At 38.2% G+C, this 25,776-nt stretch overlaps 1 protein-coding gene across 1 annotated transcript in view; it reads left to right on the top strand.

The window, feature by feature from the left end:
• Window positions 1-25,776, top strand: part of LOC126356110 (uncharacterized) — a 221,942-nt gene that overhangs the window by 67,181 nt on the left and 128,985 nt on the right. The window contains exons 5-6 of the mRNA XM_050006811.1: window positions 3,904-4,189; window positions 20,386-20,630. Of these exons, the coding sequence (XP_049862768.1) occupies window positions 3,904-4,189; window positions 20,386-20,630 (531 nt within the window). The remainder of the gene's footprint in view (window positions 1-3,903; window positions 4,190-20,385; window positions 20,631-25,776) is intronic.

The raw sequence follows: 25,776 nt of genomic DNA on the forward strand, positions 1-25,776 counted from the left end.
TGGTTCATGGGGGGGGGGGGGGGGGGGTATAGAACATAGATTATATAATGACCATATCTGTGGGTTCCTACAGCTTTGCCAATACAGACTCTGCCTTTCTTTGGGGGTGCACCAATCTGTCATCATCCTGCATGACAATGAGACATATGATCTGGGAACTACTATCAGCATATATCTGAACATTGACCCACAGCATGTGTCTTGGGCAGAACAGTGCTAACTGAAACACTTGCTCACCACCATCTCACCCCTACCATAACTGAGTCGGTGCAGGTTTGGGAATGTTTATCCTTCTGTGCCAACTACATGGGGGGATGGGGGGGGGGGGAATCATTTATATCAGTTGGAAGAAGGTATAGGTTTAGATTCCCTGCCAGAAATAAACATCATCTGCATCCTGAAGTTGCATCCACAGCATGGCAGCAGTACTCAGAAAATCATCCACTGTAGTGTCACAGGGGTTAATCTCACAGCATAGATTGCCTCAAAGCAATGGTCATCTCACAATTCATTTCATTTGTAAACTACACTTGTTAAGTTTCTTCAGTGTTTTTTTCCATGCTTTTACTGGTTAGTGGACTAGGGATTATGTGACTGGCTGCTGATAAAAAATTGCATGTGTCATGATAATGACTTTGACACTTTTTGGACTTGTTGCTCACTGCATAAAACAATTTGGCTTGAAAATGAAACCAGTATTTGGCTGTATGTCTGCTGACACTACCTGCAATAAACTGGACTTATATTCCATACTTAAATCATGTATCTACTTATGCTGATGGATTTGTGAGAAGGTTAAAAAAAGAAAACATGAGCTAAAGAACTCTTTTGACAAAGTATCAGAAAGCAAATATGAATGTAGGGCTAGTTTTAACAAAAGATCAAACCTATTTACTTCATGATGCTGCCATTTTGCAGAAGTCATAAAGCTGCAGAGGCAACTTACTTGGTATGGGATTGTGAGATGAAAGATTAGCTGCAATGGTACGTGATTGTTACTGAAGTAATGCTTTTGTATACCAGATAATTGAAGCCTGCTTATGTTTATAAATCACTGCTGTGCACTTTTGAGTGAAACAAAATCATATCTGAAAGTGTAAGGGCAGACCACAAATGCAATAAATGTCTAAATTTTGAGCAAATTTTACTATTTATACATCAATTAACATGACATATAGATTTCCCTACATTAGTATGGTACCTGAAGACTGAAGAAACAGTGGTGAGAAAATGTGGTGAAATGGAAATCTTTCACACCTGCTTCTGGGATAAGGAAAAACAAAGTTCTTCAAATTAAAAATGTGTGTAGTTGCTTAAAATATTTTCGACAGGGCCCAAACTCTTGTGACACAATACCATGTAATATTATTTTTCATGTGGGTAGTGCATTAAATATACACATGTACTGGTACTGCTCTCTACGTCTGTAAGGTACAGCAAATAGCTAGATCTAGTGCTAATCTATAAAAGGGTATAATTATGAAAATTTTTCTACATTATGAAATTAAAATAAAAGCACCTACTTCGAAAAAAAAAATCCATTGCACTTCATCTTACACTGCTCAGCTGCTGTTTTTATCAATGTTTACAATTCTAAGCACATATGTAATTGAACTAATTTGATAGAACACAATCAGCTACATACATGCTAGAAAAGTTAACATCTGTTTGAGATGAACATTGGTGTCAACTGTAATTTCCATCACCAAGTCAAAATATTCTGATAAGTCATAGGAGTATCTAATCAGATAAATTTTGAACATCTGGAGATTTCCAGTTTCCTGACTGATGTCTGCAAAATACAAAAACCTATTCTGAACACTTGAACAGTTATACATACTTTACATGGAAATAATACAGGATGGGGCAAATAAAAGTGGCCCAAATAAATGGATGCGAATGGACCTGAATGTATGCATATAATCACACCCCAATAGGGTGGAGCAACTGCCCATATGGCCAGGTGAACCTTCAAGCACATTTACATAGTCTTCAAGACTGACAGAGTTGGTAGCCGAGATCAGTGTGGTCACAGTCCTAACTGGCCACCCAGGTCACCTGATATGTCAGTGTATGATTACTTTGTGTGGGGAGCCCTCAAATCTAAGGTGTACTGCAACAACCCTCATAGTCTTCCAGAACTGCAGCAAAACATTTCAGGTGAGACTGCAGCAGTTGCAGCAGTTCAGCTTTGAACCACCTTGAGCAACTTGCTGACGAGTGCCCTAAAGTGCCAAGAGATGAATGATGGCCACTTTCAACATCTGCTATAGTCAGATTAGTAGTGTATTTCCTTTCGTCCGCTGTGTTTCTTTGTACCCTGTAACTCTGTTCTGTGGACTATTTTTATTTGCCCAGCTCTGTATATACTTCTAGTACTGTGCTTGTGAACTCCAGTCTGTCTTATTGATAATAACAAATTTCATTAGGAAGGAAATGGATTGGTAGATAATTCTAAGAGCAAGATGTTCAGATATGGACTTAACATAACGTTTTTATTATATTATTCTGTGGAGTAAATACCGTTGCTGTTTCAGAGTTAACACCATTCAAAGTAATATCTGAAAGAAAGTAACATGTTCCCATTTTATACTAAACTAATCCCTGCCCGAACAGGCCATGAAGGCCCAACAGTACTGACCAGTCGCCGTGTTATACTTAGCCTGCAGGTGTCACTGGATGGGGATATGGAGGGGCATGTGGTCAGCACACCGCTCTCCTGGCTGTATGTCAGGTTATGAGACTGGAGCCGCTACTTGTCAATTAAGTATGTCATCAGTTCATAGTTTGCCTCACAAGGGCTGAGTGCACCCTGCTTGCCAACAGCACTCGGCAGGTTGGATGGTCACCCATCCAAGTGTTAGCTCACCTCGACAGCGCTTAACTTCAGTCATCTCATTTGAACCAGTGTTATCATTGTGGCAAGGCCATTGGCTTCCATTTTACACAGCATTCTCATTTACAAATTTTCTGAAATAAACACTTTAATTGACTTAATACTCGTCTCTATCTGTGAATATTAATCCATGCCTCTTGGCGGGTCAGTCATCCTGGCCTACATAAGAGTTTTATTGAGTGGGAAACTCAACATTCACTACATGTGGCTTTATTTAGGAATACCAAGGCATAGAAATGAGAAATAACACTGTGATGTTCATGATTTAAACTTGTCTTCTACAGACTGTCTGCACTCACAGGAAATGGAATATAAAAAGGCTGTGTTGAGGTATATATAGTGCTATAACTTTGGTGCCAAGAGAATTGTGAGACTGAAGGATATATTGTAGAGATTTCCCACCTGCACAATTCAGGGATATTATTTGGGGAAATGTGATTGGGAACCAGATGACACAGGCTGTGATACCATACTGAAACAGACCTTGTTAACATATGGGTGGTGGTCAACTTTGCTGTTGGCAACAGTTAGTGGTGGTCATTTATACAGATAGTCAACTTGTTGTGGTCAGGCCAAAATAAAATGCTGAGTAGTATTGTTGAAGCAGATTTGCCTACAAAAATTTGCTTTTTGACAACCTATCCATGAAAATAATTATTAAAATTGTCTGGCAGACAGGAATAATGACTTTAAATGCAGATTAAAGTTATTCCTTATTGTTAACTTCTTCAAAGCTATAGAGGCCTTCTTGAATTAAAAAAGGTCGGTATGGTCTCGTATAGATATATATGTTTCTAAGAGACATATAAAACTTTTGTTAGTGTTACATGTTCCTCGTAACATTGTTTTTCATGCATACTGATTTATGATACATATATCGTCATGTGTCCTAGTAGTGATATAAGAAGAAACTGCTGCAGTTAAAGCTTGAATGCGGGGCACTCATTAACCAAAATGATTATTTATATGACTTTGTTGCTATACCTTTTTTCATTTTGTTTTTACAGGAAAGACAAGAAGCAACTGCAACTTCCTTCAGTTTGTGTTTAATCCTGCATCTGCAAAAGAAGGACAAACTGTTGGTGACATTGATAAACGATTGGGTAAAGTGCAGATTTCAGGCAGTCCAGACTCCAATGTTATAAACACCTACCATGACTCAGAGTTAACATCTGTACCATTTGACTTAACAACAGGACAACGGAGCCTGTACATTGTAATATTTGACTCAAAACACCCAGACAGTTTTTTAGCATGTGCAAGAATTAGGCAAATAACTCCTTACACACAGAAGTAAGTAATCATCCCAGTTAATGTCAAAAGCCATAAAATTTGTAAGAATTTGTTAACAAATATACTTAGAATATAATCTTACACTAGCAGCAGATTATTGCCTCTAATTTTACTTAATAATGTGCTTCCTGTTTTGTAGCCATGAAGAAGAAATGTTAATGTTTGACCATAAACTACAATATTAATTCAAAGCACACAGAATTGGTATGCTATATGTTGTTTGACCATAAACTACAATATTAATTCAAAGCACACAGAATTGGTATGCTATATGGTAAACAGAATATGCTCTGCAGAAATTTTTAGTGCCCCAGTAAGACACTTCTAATTCTAATGGTGAAAGGGTGAGCCAGAACTGAAGACTCTCGAGTCTAAAGGTGCACTCTTACCACCAGTGACATCACAGCTATCTGGGATGTATCAGACGAGGAAACCTGCTGTCTTTAATTAGTTTGGAGGCAATGTGTTCGTCAGCATATGATTTAAAGTAATTCAGGCCACCGTCTCGTAGTTAGAGCCTCCTGTGGAAGTAGCACAAGTGCAGGCCTAGCAACATGTAAACGGATTTTTTTCAGGGCTTTCAGCCTCCTCCTATTGAGTCTTGACTATAGCTTCATTTGCTGACAAAGATGTTACCTCCATTCCAAAATTGTTTAATCATGAGAAATCTTGTTGCCCTATTGTTTAGATAAGTATATGAAATGTCATAAATAAGGTCACAATACAGCAGTGTAACTGCACAGCCAACCAAAATACCATCCACTGTGCTCTTCCAGGGGAATGGAGATCAGTAATGTTACTCTGCAGCCAACAGGCCCAGATATGACACTTCACCATTTCTAGTGTACCCTGAATAGGTACACAGGATCAACTAGCCACCAAAGCTAGACACTCTTAATAATTCAGAGTTATACAATTAGCTTTGTTCATCTGCATTATTTAGTGTCTCATACATGTTAATCAGCCTTAAAGACCAACTAATCCCAGTGAAAGAATTAAAATGTCTTCATGACTTTTGGTTTTACATTTTATGAGATGGTTAAACACATTCTGAAAATAGTTCCTTTCCAGTCTCTGCTGCCAGGAACTCAGCTTCAGTGCCTTTTTACACAGGGTTTGTATTGTGTGACAAAGCAGATAATACAGGGTGAAACCAGATAATACAGGCTGTTTCAAAATGAAAATACAGGTTTTAAAGCTTTGTAGCATTTATTACATTTAACTTACAATTACAAATAACAAAGCAAATGAAAGAGTAACTATAATAGTTTTTCTTAAAAGTGTTCAATGTGCTATTTCTGAAGTCAGATAGATCACCTGGTAGTAGAGACATATACACATCATCCTTTGTGAACTCCCAAAGGCAATAATTGCATGGGGCCAGATCGTGTGTGAACACGAAGATCATATAAAACTAGCTCTATCGTCTAGTGCCTTGCGGCCAATCCAGCAGTCGGGTACAGCATTGTTTAACCACTCACATGCTGAGTTATGCCAGTGAGATGGTGCACTATTTTGCTTCACCAAAAAGGTCAAGAGGAGTCCCGTTGCAACTGTACCATCTCGTGGAGATTTGCTTCCCCCCAGATACACACGTTATGTGCGTTCACATTTCCATTTAGGTGAAATGTTGATTCACCACTGAAGATGACACAATCCAGAAAATTGTCATCTCATGCAGCAAAATTTGGTTTACAAAGCTGGTACATAAACCTTAGAATGCAGGCCTTAGAGCTTGTAACAACTGCGAACGACAAGGACGATCTGATTTCTTGGGACTACGCATGATAGACTCTCACTTGCTCAAGATGTTTTTCATTAATTCTTGGTTGTTCCATACTCTTCCTGTTTACACATAGGTATACAAACAAATCTGTTTGAGTTGCTCTTTCATTTGATGTGTTATTTATAATTATAAGTTGAATTTAATAAACGCTATCGAGCATTAAAACCCATACATTCACTTTGAAACATGCTGTATACACAAGGAGACAGTGAACCAGTCATGCTAGTAAAATTAGTAACGCCACTGTTATTTTCATCAAGTAACCTATTGCCAAATTATACCTCTGTAGTGATTAAAGTAAACAAGAGTTAACTATGTTTTTCCACCAAATGTTACTTTAGCTATAAACCAATGTATGTCAGAGCATTTGTAGTGTGTTCATTTACCAAACCCTTCATGGAAACCATGTGCTACTATCAATAAATTTATGGCTGTTTACACCCAGGCAATGATTAATACTTATTGCACTGCTCATCCTGAGAAAATTTGCTCCAAACTCATCAAGCAAAAGCTTCTAGATTGATCTGCTTGAAGCATGCTTGCAAATGCCACTTAAGAACATCCATTATGTTAAACAGTAACCAAGAGACCATTCATGCTACACAAAAAACTACCAGTCATTATTGCTAATACATTCTTTCAACATTAACTTATGCTTGTTTAATCTTTCCTCTTATGTTTCAACTACTTGGATGACAATGCTACAAAATTCAATCAGTGAAAACACCTCAGTTCTCTTTGTATGATATTCCAGAAATTGCAGGACTCTGACCTATGGTATAACCTTTGTAAGTGAGTGTATTTCCAAACAAATGTAAGATATGTTGACTACAGTCTAAGAAAGAAGGCATATGCCCCAAAGTAGCAGAGAGTAGTTGCCATTAATAACTTTCCTGTGCTCTAGAACTCAAAAGATTTATAGACGTTCTTTGACAAGATATTATTTATGTAGAAAAATTCCTGCCATATGCTGTGGCAATGTGGCAGTCACTTATCCCCAACACAAATTATGAGCCAGAGGCATCCCATTTAACTGGGCATGTGCCTGTAACTAATGATAAGTGAAATTGAATCAATAATTTTGTGTAATACCCCACTTAGCAAAATATACACTTAGCAGGCTGGTGAGTTTGGCAGCTGATTGTTCCCATTACATAGTCAGTAGCATTACGTCATAGTGCAATCCCCATGATTATAAACAACCAAAGTAGATATCTCTAAGACATGGCCCAAAAAAATCATTCACAGATTGAGAAAGAGAGATTATCATTTATGTAGACTGTTAACAAGTTCCATGCCTGCTAAAGTGACACCCTGGTTTCTGTTATGAAGATAAGACTTGCTCCATGCATAACATTGTAATTTTGTCAAGTAGAATTGTGTGATATATGGCGTCATAGTCTTAGCACATATACCTGCAGAATAATTTTTTGAGAAACTCCATTCTATGTTTACATATTCATTATTGAACAACTGATTTTGGTCAGTTTGGGACTGTCTTCATGTCACCTATATTGCAAAGAAAATGTTATTAAATACAGTGTAAACATATTGTCAGTACATATGTATGCACTTTTTGTAATGGCATTTTCTTTTTGATGCAGATACCCTGGTGCTGCTCCTAAGGAGACCAAAATCAGTTGTTTAATAAAGAAGAAGTGCAGCTGTGTAAACAAATAATGAATTTTCTCAAGTAGCGTAAAGCTGTCAGTGACCACTACACAACAGTTTTAAGGATAATTTTTCTTGCTTAGCTCTGCCAAGAGTTCATTTGCGAAGACTTGTATGGCTTTCTCTCTGGATAATGCTGTGCAAAAACCAACAAGTTCTGCTTGGAAGAATTAAATAGAATTCTGTTGTGACCACTTTCTTAAAAACTTTTGAAATGATATGGAGGAGTGAAATGGTTCTGTAGTTTGTCTGTCTCAAGTTTTGCATGTGAGTGTAACTACAGCATATTGAACATGGTCAGGAAAAATTTCCTGGGTCAGTTGATTATAAAATCAGGTTAAGAATAGACTCATAAACTCAGAACACGATCTTAATATCTGCAGGTGGGCAAACCGAGAGATCTGACCCATGCGACAATTGCGAGGTGGGGTGGGAGCCAAATTCATATTCTTGAGGAGAAAAAGACCTTGTTTCACAAAACACCTAGCATCCAGTGCACATTGGTCTATTGATTATTCATATGATTTTGAAACACATCTTTGTTGGTTTTTGAACACACTCTGTAAGTTGAATTCTGAATGAATCATAAGTTGATATTTGAATGCGTGCATAGTGTATGTGATGTCTATCAAGGGAATCCTAGTCACACCTAGAAATAGACTTGGGGAATCCTAGTCGCATATAGAAATAGACTTTCCTGCAGGCAAAAGGGAACTGGGATATACGAGCTGAACGTAGTAAAGCTGAACAAGCGAACGCCAATCACTGTCTGTTGTTAACTGGGTTTGCGAATGATCAACGTTGTTATAATTACTAGGGAAATCCAGAGAGTCAGACTACCAGAGAGGAAATAAATGACTAGCAGGAATAACAGGTAAGAAAGATTACATATTATCTTCTCGGTATATCCAAGAAAATGAAATTTTGTCAGAAAATCTTTGGCCAGATCACTACAGTAGTAAGGGCTAGTTGTACAGTCCCCATCTAGCACCCGCTTAAGTTCACGGTAAATGGTTTGTATGAACATAACAACGCCTACCCCAAGAATAATCAGGGATAAGTAAACCAGTGATTCTGGCAGGGTTAGTGAAGTTAACTGGCGAATAAGTTTTGACAAAGGCAGGAATAGTTCCAGATTGTTTTTAAGAACGAAAAAGGAGAAGAAACGGTGTCATCACAGAAATTAGGGAAGAATATGACGATTCCAAATATATATAAAAATCTCGTACTACTACTTTTCGATCTCATGCTCAAGAAACTGGAGCATATGAATGAAATGTGAAACTATTTTCTAACATAAAACTTTTTGATATTTCCTGGCAGATTAAAACTGTGTGCCCACACAGTTTTAATTTGCCAGGAAGTTTCATATCAGTGCACACTCCGCTGCAGAGTGAAAATCTCATTCTGGATAAAGCTTTTTGCTTGTAGTAGGCCTAATAGGCATTTTATGTCAGTCTTCATGAATTATATTCTGTTGTGTTATAAAAATGACCATTTGTGCCAAAACAGTCTTGTTTATTTAGTGTGTGTTACAATTTCTGCAGTGTTAGAAAGCCTATTTTGTTTTATCTAGCTGACAGTCACAAACTAGACATAATAAGATCGAGAAACCATACCAGTCTTGGGTACCTATTGTATTAACAGCTTACGCAGTATTAGACAATGATATTTCAATTTTTCATGTAGCAAAACATTTGACGAGGTAACAGATTCTTTTGCAGAGAGGAAAGCACGCCATGTAAAGCTATAGCAAGATTAGAGAGAACACAATGCTAGGAGATATACGTTTCAATTCCATGGAACGAAATTCAGTGACGTGCGATAGAAGAATGCTGTGTGAAGAGGGGTGGCATTGCACTCTGGCACACTTAAGACCAAATAACATCTCTTACATTTCCTCAAACATGTATGTTTTATGTATAAAACTCTCCAGAAAGATGTGTGCTACAAAAGGAACATATTATTGAAAACTCAATTTTTTTAAATTATTGACATTGTATCTCAAACGCTTAGTATTGCCCTGGTTCAGAAATATCGTAGATCCAGGGCTGACGCGCAGAGCAGTCAAATTAGTTAATACAGTACTGGTACTCCAAGAAAATTTACATCCAAAAACCCACACTGAAAAGCTTAATATCAGATCAAGGCCTGCTTCATTGGGAATCTGGATATATGAATGTGCTCTTTAAGTATACACTTTAAATATGCCATTTTAGTGTGGTTCATGAAATTCCAATGCTCTTGGAGTATCCTCTGATGTGTTGTTTCTTTTATGCCATAATGTAAGATCTTTTAATGTTTTACATGTACGAACATGTGGCCTTCCTGCGTCATAGCAGCTGCCATAGCGTGGTGGCGCCTGTTATCGGGCGCTCTGTGACGACTACTGAAACGAACCTATTTCTAACAGGTCGCGGGAAAATGTTCCGAATGTTGGTTTGAAAAGCATTACTTTCAAAGTAAATTTACTTTCACGCAAGCTGAGCTATGTGCGAGAATGTACGACGAATTTCTTAAATCGCAGAGCGTTTGATGACGAGCCATTTCGAACCCCAGAAGGTCACACATTCATGTTTTTATTATGAGCAAATTGATGTAGTGCTATGGCAAGTTATCTCTCCTCTGCGGTAGCTAATTTATTTGTGGAAAACTTTCAGGACAAGTCACTGGTCTCGGCTACGAATTTTCTTGCACATTTGTATGATATATGTTAAAAGTGTAACACGTGCAATAACAAACGATCAACATTATATGTGAAAGATTAGCTTTTCTTGCAGCTTATTAACCTTAGAGACCAATATTATATGTGAAAGCATTTCTTTTCTTGTTGCAACACTATGTATATTAATTTAAAACATTAACTTTTCCTGTTTGTGTCTATGTGCTACTTAACAGTGATGTTGCTATTAGTTGACTACATCACGTGTCCCGTGGTCTACATAACCGCTGTCATCGACTGGCAGGATCACGTGACATGAGCTATGACTGGCTCACAAAAGCGCATCTCAATCCCCATTACAATGGTTCGGAAAGTAACATGCGATGTTTGGTGGAATTCAAATTTATACTTTCCCAACACGAAACAATGCAGCGTACATGTTGCTGCACATCAAAAATTTTTCCAAAATGGGTTTTCTTTGCTGAGTTTCATTTTCTAAAGTGCTGGGAAATTCTACGCCCGTGTATAAAAACATAACCATTCAAAGGATTGATAAGTTTCACAGTTCCGAAAGAAAATGCACTGTCACTTAATAACACGGAAAAAGTGTGTTTTCTTCCAGGAGAAAGTGTATTTTTAGCCGGGAAATCCGGGAATTTTTTTCCTTGTCAACGTATACACCCTGACACTTGACAGTCTCTGCAATATTTAATAAACTGTTAAAAACACATAAAAGACATAGCCATCTATGTGAAGAACATAACAGAATATTATGAGGAAGAAAGTTGCTACTCATCATATGGCAGAGATGCTGAGGCACAGATTGCCACAACAAAAAGACTCTCACAATTATAGGTTTCAGCCATTAAGGCCTTCATCAACAACAGACACACGTACACACACAGGCAAATGCAGCTCACGCACACTTTCATTCTAAGGCAAATGAAACCACACTGCAAGCACCAGCACCACCATGTGATGGGAGATGTGATTGGATGGGGTAGGGAGGGGTTGGGATAGTGTGGTGGGGATGGCAGACGGTGAAGTGCTATAGGTTAGACAGAGGGCAGGAGAGTGGTGGGAAGGATCGGGAGGGGGGGGGGGGGGGGGGTAGCAGAAAAGGAGAGAAATAAAAAAACTGGGTGTGGTTGTGGAATGGCGGCTGTGTGGTGGTGAAATGGGAATAGGGAAGGGGATGGGTGGCTGAGGACAGTGACTAATAAAGGTTGAGGCCAGGAGGGTTACGGGAATGTAGGACATATTGCAGCGAAAGTTCCCAACTGCGCAATTCAGAAAAGCTGGTGTTGATAGGAAGGATCCATATGGCACAAGCTGTGAAGCAGTCATTGAAATGAAGAATATCATGTTTGGCAGCGTGTTCAGCAACAGGGTGATCCACTTGTTTCTTAGCCACAGTTTATCAGTGACCATTCATGCAGACAGACAGCTTGTTGGTTGTCATGCCTACATAGAATGCAGCACAGTTGTTGCAGCTTAGTTGGTAGACCACATGACTGGTTTCACAGATAGTTGTGCCTTTGATGGGATTGGTGATGTTAGTGATTGGATTGGAGTAGGTGTTGGAGGGGGGAGGTCTGGCATCTAGGTCTATTACAGTGGAATGAACCATGAAGTAAGGGGTTGGGAGCAGGGGTTGTGTAAGGATGGACGAGGGTATTGTGTAGGTTCAGAGGAAGGTGGAATACTACTGATGGGAGGGGTGGGAAATATAGTGGGAAGGACATTTCTCATTTTAGAGCGTGACGAGAGGTTATAAAAACCTGGTGGAGAATGTAATTCAGTTCCTCCAGTCCTGTGTGGAACTGAGTTACAAGGGAAATGCTCCTCTGTGGCCAGACGGTGGGACTTTGGGAGGTGGTGGGAGAGTGAAAAGATAAGGCACTGTAGATTTGTTTTTGTACGAGGCTGGGAGAATAGTTACCGTCAGTGAAGGCTTCAGTGAGCCCCTAGGTATATTTCCAGAGGGACTGCTTGTCACTGCAGGTGCGACGACCATGGGTGGCTTGGCTGTACCGAAGGGACTTCTTGGTGCGGAAAGGACGACAGCTGTTGAACTGTAGGTATTGCTGGTGGTTCATAGGTTTGATATGGATGGAGGTACTGATGTAGCCACCTTTGACGTGGAGGTCAACATCTAGGAAAGTGGCTTGTTGGGTTGAGTATGATCAGATGAAGCAAATGGGGGAGAAGTTGCTGAGGTTCTGGAGGAATGTGGATAAGGACGTCCTCACCTTCAATCCATATAGCAAAGATGTCATCAATGAATCTGATCCAGGTGAGGGGTTTAGGATTCTGGGTGCTTAGGAAGGATTCCTCTAGATAGCCCATGAATAGGTTGGCATAGGATGGTGCCATGCAGGTGCCCATAGCCATACCCTGTATTTGTTTGTAGGTAATGCCTTCAAAGGAGAAGTAATTGTGGGTGAAGATGTAGTTGGTCATGGCGACTAGGAAGGAGGTTGTTGGTTTGGAATCTGTCGGGCATTGGGAAAGGCAGTGTTCAATAGCAGTAAGGCCATGAACATTAGGAATGTTAGTGTACAGGAAGGTGGCATCAGTAGTGACGAGCTGGGCACTGTGTGGTAAAGGGACAAGAACGAAGGAGAGTCAGTGGAGGAAATGGTTGGTACCTTTTATATGGCGCGTTCCTTGTTCCTATTCCTGCATTACACAGTCGTCACTCCACCACCACACCCAGTCTTTTTATTTCTCTCCTTTTCCGCTACTTCCCCTCCCTCCCCCCTCCCCATATCTCCCCTACCCTCCATCTAACCGGCAGCATTTCTCTGTCCACCATACTACCCCTCCCCACCCCAGTTTCCTCCTTACCCCGATCCAGTCACCATTCCCATCACGGACTGGTGCTGCTGCTCGCAGTGTGGTTTCAGTTGCCTGAGAATTCAGTCGTGTGTGGGAGTTGCATTTGTGTGAATGTGTGTGCATGTGTGCATGTGTGTCTATTGTTGACTAAGGCCTTAATGGCCAAAAGCTGTTCTTGCGAGAGTCTTTTTTTGTGCCTATCTGTGACTCAGCATCTCCTCTATACAGCAAGTAGCAACTTTCCTTTTTTATAATACTGTTACATTCCATCCTGGAGTTTCCAATGTTTGAACTTAAAAGAATGTTATTTTGCAGGATTAAGATAAATTTACAAGACACCAAAATGCATAATGCAAGAAATTCAAACCATTAGAAGATATAATGCAAACACTAAATTAGAACATCCTTTTATGACGAACAACATAAAACTTATGGGATGCAAGCAGAAATTTGCCATTTCATTTTTAATAACTTTCAGTTCATAATTATTCTTACATCTGGAACTGTAGTGGACAAAATAAATGATTTACTGCAGGTGAAAGAGGAACACATTGTCATATCAACAGAATAAAACAAAATCTTACTGATATTTCAAATAAGCTTCTAGCAAAACAAATTTTATGCATGTTGTTTACTGTAGGTATGATGATCTTGATACCCAGGCATATCCTGTCAGAATAAAAGACTACCAGCCTCTAGTGTGCCTTCACATACCTACTGAACCACAGACTTACATATGTCTCACCTCACATCCCGGGGCAAAATTAGGCCATTGCAATTGTGGATGGATCAATGTTATACTCACACATTCTATTCACTTAAGAACCTTGTTTATGTGACATGGGATTCACCATCTCAGTAGGTTTTGCCAATTTAGATTATGAGAATGGCATTCAACTGCTACAACAGGGATTCCTGCCACTTGCATTCTTTAGTGAAGAAGGTGTTACTACAATATAGTCTCTCACCTTATTGGGTCTCTGCTTGAAAAAGATTGAGACAGTCGTCTATGTGTACAAAGGCGATGCGAGTGTCATTACTAACAAGCTGCAAGATGTAACAAACTTTAAGAAGCTTATTCAACATTTCAGAGCAAAATACTAAGAGCAGTGGACACAAATGAATAGGATCAAATCAGTAGTAATAGAGTTGGGCAGAGATACCAATGACATCACCATCAAGTGATTGTGTCATGTAACTGCCAGTTGGAAGGATAGAATTAATCTAGTTCTAGCAAAGGGAATCTAAGCCTACATGGCCATAGAGACCCACAATTTTTCTTCTGTGGGCACACACACCTTATGTTAATTTCACAGTAAATGATCAGGTATGTTTGAGATTTCACAACAAATGGATATGGATACACTTGTTACTAGTCAGTATCCCTTACATTTTTCTAGTTTTCTTTAAACTGAATCTGAAAGAACATACCCTTTTTTAATCCTGCAGCCACTATGAATCCAGACGCAAAGGAATTAAAGACATTAACTACCAGTGGTCATTGATTTATATCAAGGGGGCTAGTTGAAAGTTTATGCTGGACTGAATTCGAACCCGTGTCTCCTACTCACTGGCCACTGGCCAGTATGCCATCCAGATACAGTGATTACCACAACCACCTGGACTATCTTATCACTCTTCCCCTCAGACCCAAATTTCCAACTTACACCACACTCAACTGATGCAGTGCGCTTGCTCATTAGCCTCATTACTTGTGGCATTTTGCTCATTCCTATAAGAATTTGAGCTTGATGTGTATCTGTACTGAATTATATATGTGGTGACTGGCACATATTTTCAACTTGCCTCATTGACACAGCTCAGTGCCTACTGGCAGCTAATGTCTTTAATTCCTTTGTGTCTTTATTCATAGTAGCTGCAGGATCAAAATGTTGTTTGGTTTTTTGGACATGTCAGAAAGAACAGAAACCACATAAAGTATCGAGTTAATGATGTATTATTCTCAGTGCTTTAAAAATGCTCCATAATCATCCATGCCCAGTACTAAACAGTATTATTACTTTCAATTCAGAACTGCTGATAGTTAATTCTCTCACTAAAAACTGGTCAGTGTTTTGCAAGACTCCTTTCAGTGCGAAGTCTGTAACATGTGCCACATGGATAAAACACCTTTCATTTTAACCTGTCTTACATGATTTTAATATTTCTGTCTTAGTCTAGATTTAAGCTGTTAGTGCTCATTTTCAAGTTTGTTATGCTAAACTGATGTCTTATTTCTCTGTTATTGCACAGCTATTACCAGTGATTTCAACAATTCATTACCATCATTGACTTTTTAAGCACTACCTTCTCCTCCTGCATACACTAAGCTTTTCTTAGTTGGAGAGTATAATCCCATACCTATTTTTCCTGTATTTCTTTCATATTTTACTCCATAAGAGTTATTAGATTAAATATTATTTTACAAAGACAAGGTGACTATATCTCTTTCAGGAATAGAGATGGTGTTGACGTCAGTGGCATTTTGTATCTGTTTTTACTATTTGGAACAGTGCACTATCTGAACAAAATATCTGGACACCTATTAGCAGACATTAATGTGGGGTTTATCAGTCTTTCACCATAGTCGCAACTGGAACTCTCCTGGAGTCACTTTCATTGAGGTGTGTGAATGTCTGTGGAGGAATGACAACCCATTCAACTTCAAGAGCCAAAACCAGAGAAGATTGTGATGTTGGACAGTGGGATTTGAAGTGAAGTCGATATTCTAAAGGCTGATCCACACACAACAATCTGTCTGCATTATATTGCTGCAAGTCTGATGACACAGTTGTATCTAATGCTAGCCTGACATACATTGGCATAGGAAACAACTTTGAGCAGCAGTGGGCTACCCTCTCACTAAAAATATAGGTAATTCTGCCTTGATCTGTTTTCAAAAGTAGACTTTGAAAAAGTTAATAAAGGGCCAGAGGCAGAAAGAATGATCCAAATAGTCAAGACAGTGGTTCCCAGTGAGGCCGGTTTTCACATATTAATTTACTTCTTGACTTACATGACAAATCCAACAACTGGTAAAATTAATTGAAAATGGACATGGAGACACATAAATATCTATTTCACTTATATCTCTTCCTATAGCAAGCCAAAATACTTGTATGAGAAGAGTAATTTCAAACCACTTGAATGGCTGATAGTTACATTATGATTCCTGACAACAGAAAGAAGTTACAAAGATTTAGAATTTTCAACAGCAATGCCCAAACAAGAATGGAGTGAAATGATACATGATACATGTGAAGCTATGTAACTGTCCTGAAGAAGGATTTCATGAAGACAAGTATCTCAATTATGAAATATAACAATTGTGATAAGTTATATATTGTATTTTTATAGTTCATCTGTGTTTTGAACTTCATACATTGTAATAAATTATAGGAGTGGCCAGTGAGGTATCATCTATTTTGTTTCTGAGTGGATGGGAATTGGCAATTTCCTGCCTGAAATCCATCAGCACCTGGCTATAAGCTTTTGCACTAGAATATGAAACTCCATTCTGAACTGTAGATTGAGATTCATAGACTGCATGGAAAATTTTGCTTTTAATATTGTGGTAGCGAGTTCCTTTAGCAGCTTAACAAAATGTTTTGACTGTACTCTTCTGTAGAATATTAAAATCTTTTATTTTATCTACACTGCCACAAAAGATTATGGCATAGGACATTACTGAGTGAGAGTATGCTAGCAAAGCTATATTCATGTCAATGTAATGAGAGATATTTTTTAGCACAATGTAGGCAGGCTGATATTTTTGGTTTAGTTGACAATGACTTGTTTTCTTTTTTTCGGTTTTCTTGTTTGCTGTAGGATCAGCAGTTCTTCTTGTCTCTATTAAAGAACTACGAGCAGCTTCCTTCTTATCTCAGATGTTGTAATTCTTAGTCCTAACTTTCTACACACATCCACGACTCGTATATATTTCAATGTCTATCTCTGTAGCTGACTGCTCAACATAGATGTCTATCATGCAGGTGACCCTGGCCTGATTCCCAGTACTGCCAAGGATTTTTTTCTTGGTGGGGGCAAAGGTGAGGGGTGCACTCAGACTTGTGATGCCAATTGAGGAGATACTTGACTGAGTAGTAATGGCTCCATAGTCTGGAAAGTTTGCAAAACAGTTGGGCGAGTGGTGTGCTGACCACATGCCCCTCCATATCACATTCACATGACACCACAAGGCACATGATGACACAGCAGACAGTAGACATTCCTTGTGCCTTCACAGACTGGTGAGGAGCTCATTATATATTTCAATAAATTCAGCAGTGAACTCTCTAAAGCTCTGACATGTACTAACCTTCTTAGAATTCAATGTGTACTAGTCCATGGTGAGAGTCACTGAGCTCTCCTGATCGACCCATTCTGCGGTTACTGCTTCTCAACTAACAACACAGTACTCTCCACCTGTTTTATACTGGTGAGTCTGCCTCTTGTGATATGTAGTGATCAAGTCCATATGACATAAGGATTTCCAGATAGGGTCATCAGATAATGAAATTTAAGCCAGATGACAATTTTACTTACAGAATAATTTTAACGGTATAACTTTTATACTACTCTTGCAGAGTGAGATTTATTTATATGGTTAAACTGGAATACAACATCACCATTAAATCCTTTATTTTGAGTGGTTTGTTACCAGTGAGTATTTATCCTCAGCTAGAAATTTACTAGTTGTATGCACCTTTATTTTCAGTAGTTACGAAATAGGCTGTTGAATTCAAACATGGTTTTTGTTCTCTTAAAGATGAAATATATTAAGAATATCCCAAAACTGCTGTCATTGATGAAAATTTCAAAATAGTGCACAATATGGTTTGACAATTGGTGGTTACACGAGTGTGTGTTAGCCATTCAACTTATCATATGAATAGAAAGGAAATGGTATACTTTACATGAGCAAGTAACATAGAGGAAACTTTCAGCTTTATTGATGTTAGAGAATTGATGTTGAGCTCAATGAGTAACTTATTTTACTAAGCAAAACTTAGTGTACCAGTAACTTGGGCAGTATTTCATACATGTTTCACTATTACCTGACAACCATATCAATAATTGTTAGAGAGGACGATATTTGATTTTTTACGGAAACAAGTAGCTATATTTCCACCAAGAAAATTCATTGTATTTGTAAAGTGATAGACACATTCCACATAATAGGAGGTATTATAAGTATGAATCATGGTGTACTTTGCCGTGAGAGAGAGCTTTCTGATGGCTGGAACGGTGGATATAAATACTTGCCACAATTTCTTTCTTATCAGAGAAAATAAATATAAATTCAAGATGTGTGGGCCTGCTTAAAAAGGTGGCAAAAGATGCAAGAGCTTAGTTTCTTTCCTCTAGGTAAAGTGAGAATTGAAGAAAGAGAACTTGTTACATATAAAGCCAAATGGTCTCAGTTGTAATGCCATAATAAGTTGCCATAATTTCCATTTTTTCATCTTCACAGGATTTTGTCTCCATATTCTGTAAAAAGATACTGTGTTCCTTAAAACTGAGGCTTTGTAATTTGTTATTTCCTCAGATGCTACAAAGTACAGGTTATCTCACAAAAGACCCTCAGGAGGGCCCTTCGGGTCTCACCATATGGCCACCAGCTGCTGCCACTGCATCCAGCAGCCACTGTCGTGCCAGACTCTCAGACACTAATTTGCTAGTAGTTGGCTTCATGCGCACTTCCCCTGAGTTAAGCATAAACAATGATTGACTTAAACTTACCTTTATTTACTTAGGTGCTCAAAATTATGTCCCTCTGTGGTAAGAGCTGCATGACATCTGAACACATTAGCAAGAATTTTAGGTGCCGAAATCTGGGAAATGGCTAGCCAAACTCTGTCTTCCAATTCTCTGACTGTGTGGGGATTGGTTGCATATATCTTGTCTTTTAACATTCTCCAGAGATAAAAATCACTTGGCTTTAGTTCTGGAGAACAAGGAGGCCAGTCAACTACCCTGTCATCAAAAACACTTTGTATTGCCATCATTGAAGCATTGGCATTGTGTGGTCTCACATTGTCCTGCATGAAATAAACATACATCTTTTCTTTAGGTGTTGGTTGCTGAAAAATATAAAGCTGTGTATTGTTCACATACCTGTCAGAATGTATTGTTTCATGGAAAAAGATTGTTCCAGTAATTCGTCGTGCACTAATTGCACACCACACTCTTGTTTACACATCATGCAGAAGTTGTTGATGTAATTCATGAGGACTTTGGAGATCAAACATCAGTTATTCTGAGAATTTATGTACCCTGACAAATGAAACCATGCTTTATCAGAAAAAAAGTACCTCAAGATCGACTTCTCCATTGTACACAGACGGTAACAGCCAGTTGCAATAATAATGTCGAGCAACTGTTTCTGAGTTCCCCAATTCATGGAGTATTGTTTTTGTATGGTTTCAATTTCAGTTTTTGCTGAGCTCTGTGAGCAGATGATCTTGGCACACCAGTCCAAAGTGCCAAACAGTGCAGAGATTTTCTCGGACTTCTTTCCAAAGCCTCCCTTTTTGGTTAAAACTCTGTGTTCTCTAGGCCTTCATTTGTGTAACACAGATTCAGTCTCTTGAAATTTCTTCAGTAATCTGCATATTGTCAAATCATTGGGAACATGCACACTGGGAAATTTTTGTATGAGTTCAAGCCGAAATTCTGTGTACAATTCTGTTTATGCATATTTTAACACAAGTAACACTTGTTGATCCTTCATGTGTACCGTACTGAATGGAAACCCCACAGGAAACTCAAAACAAAACACCCAAACACTCAGTCATGCAGTATAAAGACATGTGCTTGGTGTTTCTGTCTGAGGACCAGGCCCAGTGACATACAGGCAGGGTGAGCCCCTGACTCACACAGTTGCATAATGACATATAGCAACAATATTTGAACCCATTAAACATGACAAAAAAACTCAAAAGAAAACACCAGTACACCCAGTCGCAAAGTATTGGTGTCTGAGAACTACGCATAGCAACAACTAATTGGCACGCCTAACAGCAATAGCAGGCAAATGTCCGCGTGACCCGTGAATCCCTCCTGGGTGTCTTCTATGAGGCAGTCTGTGTTTTATTATGTAAATACTTCTTGCAATATTATTTTTGATTGCACTATTTAGGATAAAATTTTAAATTTTACAATTACATTGTCATTGATTAAAATAAATAAAAAAACTGGTGAGTCACAACAATTTCTCTTTTATGTTTAATCTAGGGTTATCATGCAGTCTGAAGGAGTGTCTGGAGAAGTGACATTCAGCCAGCGCTCACCATTTGACCCAACATGGCTACATTTTAATTTATCATCATACAATGATAAATTTCTTGGGAGGCCTTTCCATTTAACAAAGTACAAGATACATGAACTGCCACCTCCATCCTTTTTTGCTGAAAAAAGTGGCAATAGATGTTTTCAAACAGGCAAAGTGTACAATCCAACTGATATCAATCCAGATGATGGTAAGCTCATTTAGCATGATTTTGTTATGAAAATAATTGCTAAAACCCTCAAGAGAACTTTGTGTCACCTGTGTATCCACAAAGAGTGTGGGCTTAGATTCAATGGGAGAATAGAATAAAATCAAAATTTGCTGCCGGATAACATTAGTACCATGCTGTTCCACCCTGTGCATTGTAATATTTTTGGATCATTTGTAAACCCTCATTGCCAATTTTGTAGAGGCCTCATCACTACTGCTGTGGGAGATGAGTTGTCATTGTTGTTATTGTAGGCTGAGCTTGTGAGTTCATGAAATGTCTTCTGGTGCAGTACACTGCTAAGACAATTTCTCCCTGCCACTATTACACAGCTATGCCCCCAGGGTCAGGTAACAGGATAGGAGAAACAAGTGATGAGTGTCTATGGAACTAGCACCTGCGCCTGTGGTGCATTTTGTCCTGGCTGTGTTTGTTTGGATCATACAGCAGGATCCTCCTTGCCATGCTATCCACAAGGCGTTTGAGGCATTGCTGCTCAAGTTTGTCACACTCTTTGGCAGCAGTCCTTTTGTCATCAACTGGTCCGTAGCATTATCAATCAGGTTCGTGCCAGCAGTTATTGAAGAAGATTCCATAAATTTGATTCTTGTCTCCTGGAGGAAGATGCTCATGAGTGGGCGTTATGTGCTTCTGCATTTCCATCCTGAAAGGTGCACCCATAACTGAAATGTTAATGGTAGTGCTGGGCAGTAGGTTGGAGAATCCTCTCTCAATAATGTTTAACACTCAAATTACACTCAACAGCAATGAAAGGTGTCTGACACTGGTACATGATACACTCTCAAAACACTGCAGACCCATCTTTGTGCTAAACCCATCACTCATCTGTGAATAGAAATGTGCCATTTCATGTGGTCCATTACCCACCTTCTTTACACATAAGAATTGCTGTTTGGGGTGCTGGATTGGATGCCTAGAGACCAAATTGATAATTTATAATTTGTATGTAGAGTCACCAGCTGGAGTCACCACTCTGAGGCAATCCTTTATTTTTTTGTTATTAATAATGGAAATAAACTTCCTAAGTGAGTATATGATCACTGTGAATATTTAGTGAATAAAACAGGCTAGGTCACTTAATATAGCTCTCTATTTGTAATGGCATTTTGGCTATTGCCATCATCAGGTAAAACAAGGTTCATTGTCAATCAAACCAATGTCTGATGGGAGAGTCAGCTCAATGCCAGATTCTCATAGGTTTTTTTGACACTGAACCTCATTTTAAAAGTTCTAAGTATTGATCTGATAGGTGGCAGTAGCCAAAATGAAGTTATAAATAAAGACATATATTAAGTGATCTAGATTATTTTATTCACTAAATACCCATTGTTTCATGTCTAATGATAGCGATTAAATGTTTAAATGACATTGACATGGTTTATGACAATTTGGCAGGCAACATGAAAATGCGGACAACCATTCTTGTTATAGAGTGACAGTGCACAGGAAATATAAGATTGAAATGTCTCTTAAAGGCATGTTGATAGAATGAACAATGTGAATAGAGACACAGAGCACTTTACTGAGCTGTATTAAGAAGACAAGTTTACTTTACCTCCATTACACAAGTGAAGATGCAGTGATTTCTTGTGTTTGAAAGAATTTTCAGAAAGAGGTTTCTGACTAAGAACACAAAAACTATGAAAATCATCAGGGGTGGTGTAAAACTTTTTCTCAGTAGTTTATAACATAGAACAAATGGTCATGAGAGAACAACTTTGAATTCACAGCTATAACAAAAAATTTGGTCTAAACCAGTACACCTCTGACTCTTTAAAGAATTGAATTCCATGTATAAAACAGCTTCAGATATGTATTTACTTTACAAATAAGTTAGTGTGTTAAATATTTTATGTTAAAGCATATAAGCAAGAAAAAGTCTAGAAAATGTTTGAAGTTGTGCATAACGTTTATTGGAAGCCATCAAGTGCTCTCATTATGAAGCATTAGATGAATATAGCCTGGTAATTTACATTCCATTTAAGTGAAAGGAAGTTTTTCACACATCTCAACATTTATCAGTCTTATCCCCCAAACTATGTCTTGCACAATAATTTCATTTTGCAGGTACATTCAGCTTTGTGCAGTTAATGTCTGGAAACTGTGTTGCAAATAGAATTGTTAGTAAAGAAGTTATAAATTAAAATGTCATGTAAAGACTGTTGGTTATTGATAAGTGCTCTCATTCTGAATTACTGTATGAATAAAGCCCAGATATTTGTTCACCATCAGTTATGGTGCCTCAAGACAAACATTCAGTTTCTAGCTGTAATACTTGTCTTACTGTGTTAACATATGCCTCTTAATGAGTATATTATGACAGTATTTTAAATTTTTACATTCAGCCAATAATTATGTGAAATATTGAACATTAAATTTTTGTTGCCCCTGGAAGCCACTCAGTAGGCAACTTGCAGTTGGTAGTGGGTTGTTGTTTAGTTGCTTCTTAATATAAATATAATATATTAAAAAACTTATATTCCCAGTGTGTGAAATGATCAGGAAGCAATGAAAAGGCCATTTAACTGCTTATAATAACGTTTTTCTCCTTCCTCATTTTATTATTATCGTTATTGCTCTTCTTGCCTCTCTCTTTGAATTATCCAGAAGCAAATATATAGTCATTTTGAGCAATAAATAGGGCTACATTCCAAGCACTATGGCAATATGAAAACATACCCAAGATTTAAAACAAATCCATCATGAGTCATTATCTTGTTTATTATTTCAGTTTTTCCCAGCCTAATTGTAATGCAAATTAAGAAAATTCTTTGCCAGACCTATTTGGCTTTACAGCTGAAACATCATCAGTTGTGTGTCAGCATAAACTGGCTTGGCCTAACATTGTTGGTAAAAGCTCTCATGGTTCTAGCTGGGTGGCCATGTTGAAATACCGTGACATTTCAATGAGTGTCATACTTATCATATTCTTATCAGGATACATAAATTTTCTTTCGAAATGTTAGAAGATTGTGAATGTCTCCCTGTTTATGTGAGAATGCAGGTATTGATAGAAACAGGGATTTACAGCAGCCTCACCAGTATGAAACATGACAATGGAAACAAATTTCCTAGTTCGTTTCTTAATGGGTGGTGTACCATAATTCAAGATAAGTTCAAAGATTATGTTGTTGTGGAGGAAAGAAGTGCCAGTCACAACTACTTGCATTTTTAGGAAAGTACATTTGTTGAACAACTACTGGATTTTCTGTTGGCCATACAGAATGAAATATACTTCCAGCATCACATTATCCTACCGTCTCTCTAAGGCAACCTCTCAACCTCACTTTCCTTAATTGGTAGGTAGGTTGGGTAGTACCATTACTTGGCTACCAAACTCTAAAGACTGTAAATTCTTGAGTTTTTATTTATTGAGTTATCCGAATATAGGAGTTTACAGAAGAAAGATGAATAGGTGACATTTGGAGATGTTCTAAGACAAGCAATATACCAAGTTCTCATGAGTTTACATAACTACATTCCAGCTGATAGAACACCTTCAGAAAATTTATTCTGGCCTATTTAAAATTGATTGTGAAATGTAAATTTACTTTAACTGTTGAAAATATATTATTACTAATCTAATTTTGTAACAGTATATGTCTGTATGAACTTGCTTCATATGATTATTTGTCTCACCTCCTGGAATATTTACTGTCCTGCTTGGTGCATCAAACAATTCAAAGAAGATATTGCCAGCTCCGAAGTATTTTATATTTTTTTGTGACAAGAAAAGTTGCTACTCACCTAATAGCAGAGATGCTGAGTCGCAGATAGGCACAACAAAAAGACTCTTACAATTATAGCTTTTGGTCATTAAGGCCTTTGTCAACAACAGACACACACACACACACACACACACACACACACACACATACAAAATCACGCAAATGCAACTCATACATGCGGTTGCCATCTCAGACCACTGAAATTGTTGTTTCAGTTGCCTGAGATTGCAGTCCCATGTGTGAGTTGCATTTTCTTGAGTGTGTGTGCGTGTGCATATGTGTGCCTAGTGTTGGTGAAGGCCTTAATGGCCGAAAGCCATGATTGTGAGAGTCTTTTTGTTGTGCCTATCTGTGACTCAGCATCTCTGCTACATGGTGAGCAGCAACTTTCCTTCTCATAATATTGTTACATTCTATCCTGTATTTTCCTTTGTTTCATTATATTATTTTGTGTAAGATTGATTGAGTTTTTATCAGTTTCCTAGTAAAACATTCGGAGGAGTTGAATTAACTGCAAATTAACTTATTCTTGGATGTAGACACAGTAATTTATACATCACGAAACATGAAATGCAAAATCTGTTTCAGTCTTTCCTTGTCATTCTGTGCTGTAAGTCTCCACTGACCTGCGTTTCTGGGTGGCTTTCCCAAAATCCACCTCTTTTCCTAGACCACTCCAGTCCTTTTCCTTCACCCCTCTTCCTTCCCCTTCAATCCTTCTGCCTGAAGAAAATAGGAACCACTAGCTTTGAAAGTTTGTCTAATTACAACCATCTTTGTGTGTGTGTTGTGCTGCTGCTTGGCGAGTAGATTTTTTATCTAGCCAATTAAATCATTTTGTCAAAAATCTATTTCAGGTGTTTCCAGGTTTTATTGTGCTTTACATAATTCAAAATTCATCTGTCTACAAATATTAACCTGTCCATCTTGTTTCCTAATACAGTGACCTTTTGTGTTTTTGTATGTTATCCATCGGTAATGGCATAATCCATGTTGTCATGGAATCCCTAATAGTGGGACAAGAGTGTCACACAAAGTCTCTTTCTGAGATACGTACTGAGAGTATTACATCAAAGAAAATATTGGAGTATCCAAAACATTTAACAGTTGTTTTCCAACATTAATCACAAAACACACACACACACACACACACACACACACACACACACACACACACACACACAAGAGGGAAACATTCCACGTTGGAAAAATATATCTAAAAACAAAGATGATGTGACTTACCAAACAGAATTGCTGGCAGGTAGATAGACACACAAACAAACACAAACATACACACAAAATTCAAGCATTCGCAGCCAACGGTTGCTTCTTCAGGAAAGAGGGAAGGAGAGGGAAAGACAAAAGGATGTAGGTTTTAA

This window comes from Schistocerca gregaria, chromosome 3, assembly GCF_023897955.1.
Source record: "Schistocerca gregaria isolate iqSchGreg1 chromosome 3, iqSchGreg1.2, whole genome shotgun sequence".
NCBI lineage: Eukaryota > Metazoa > Arthropoda > Insecta > Orthoptera > Acrididae > Schistocerca > Schistocerca gregaria.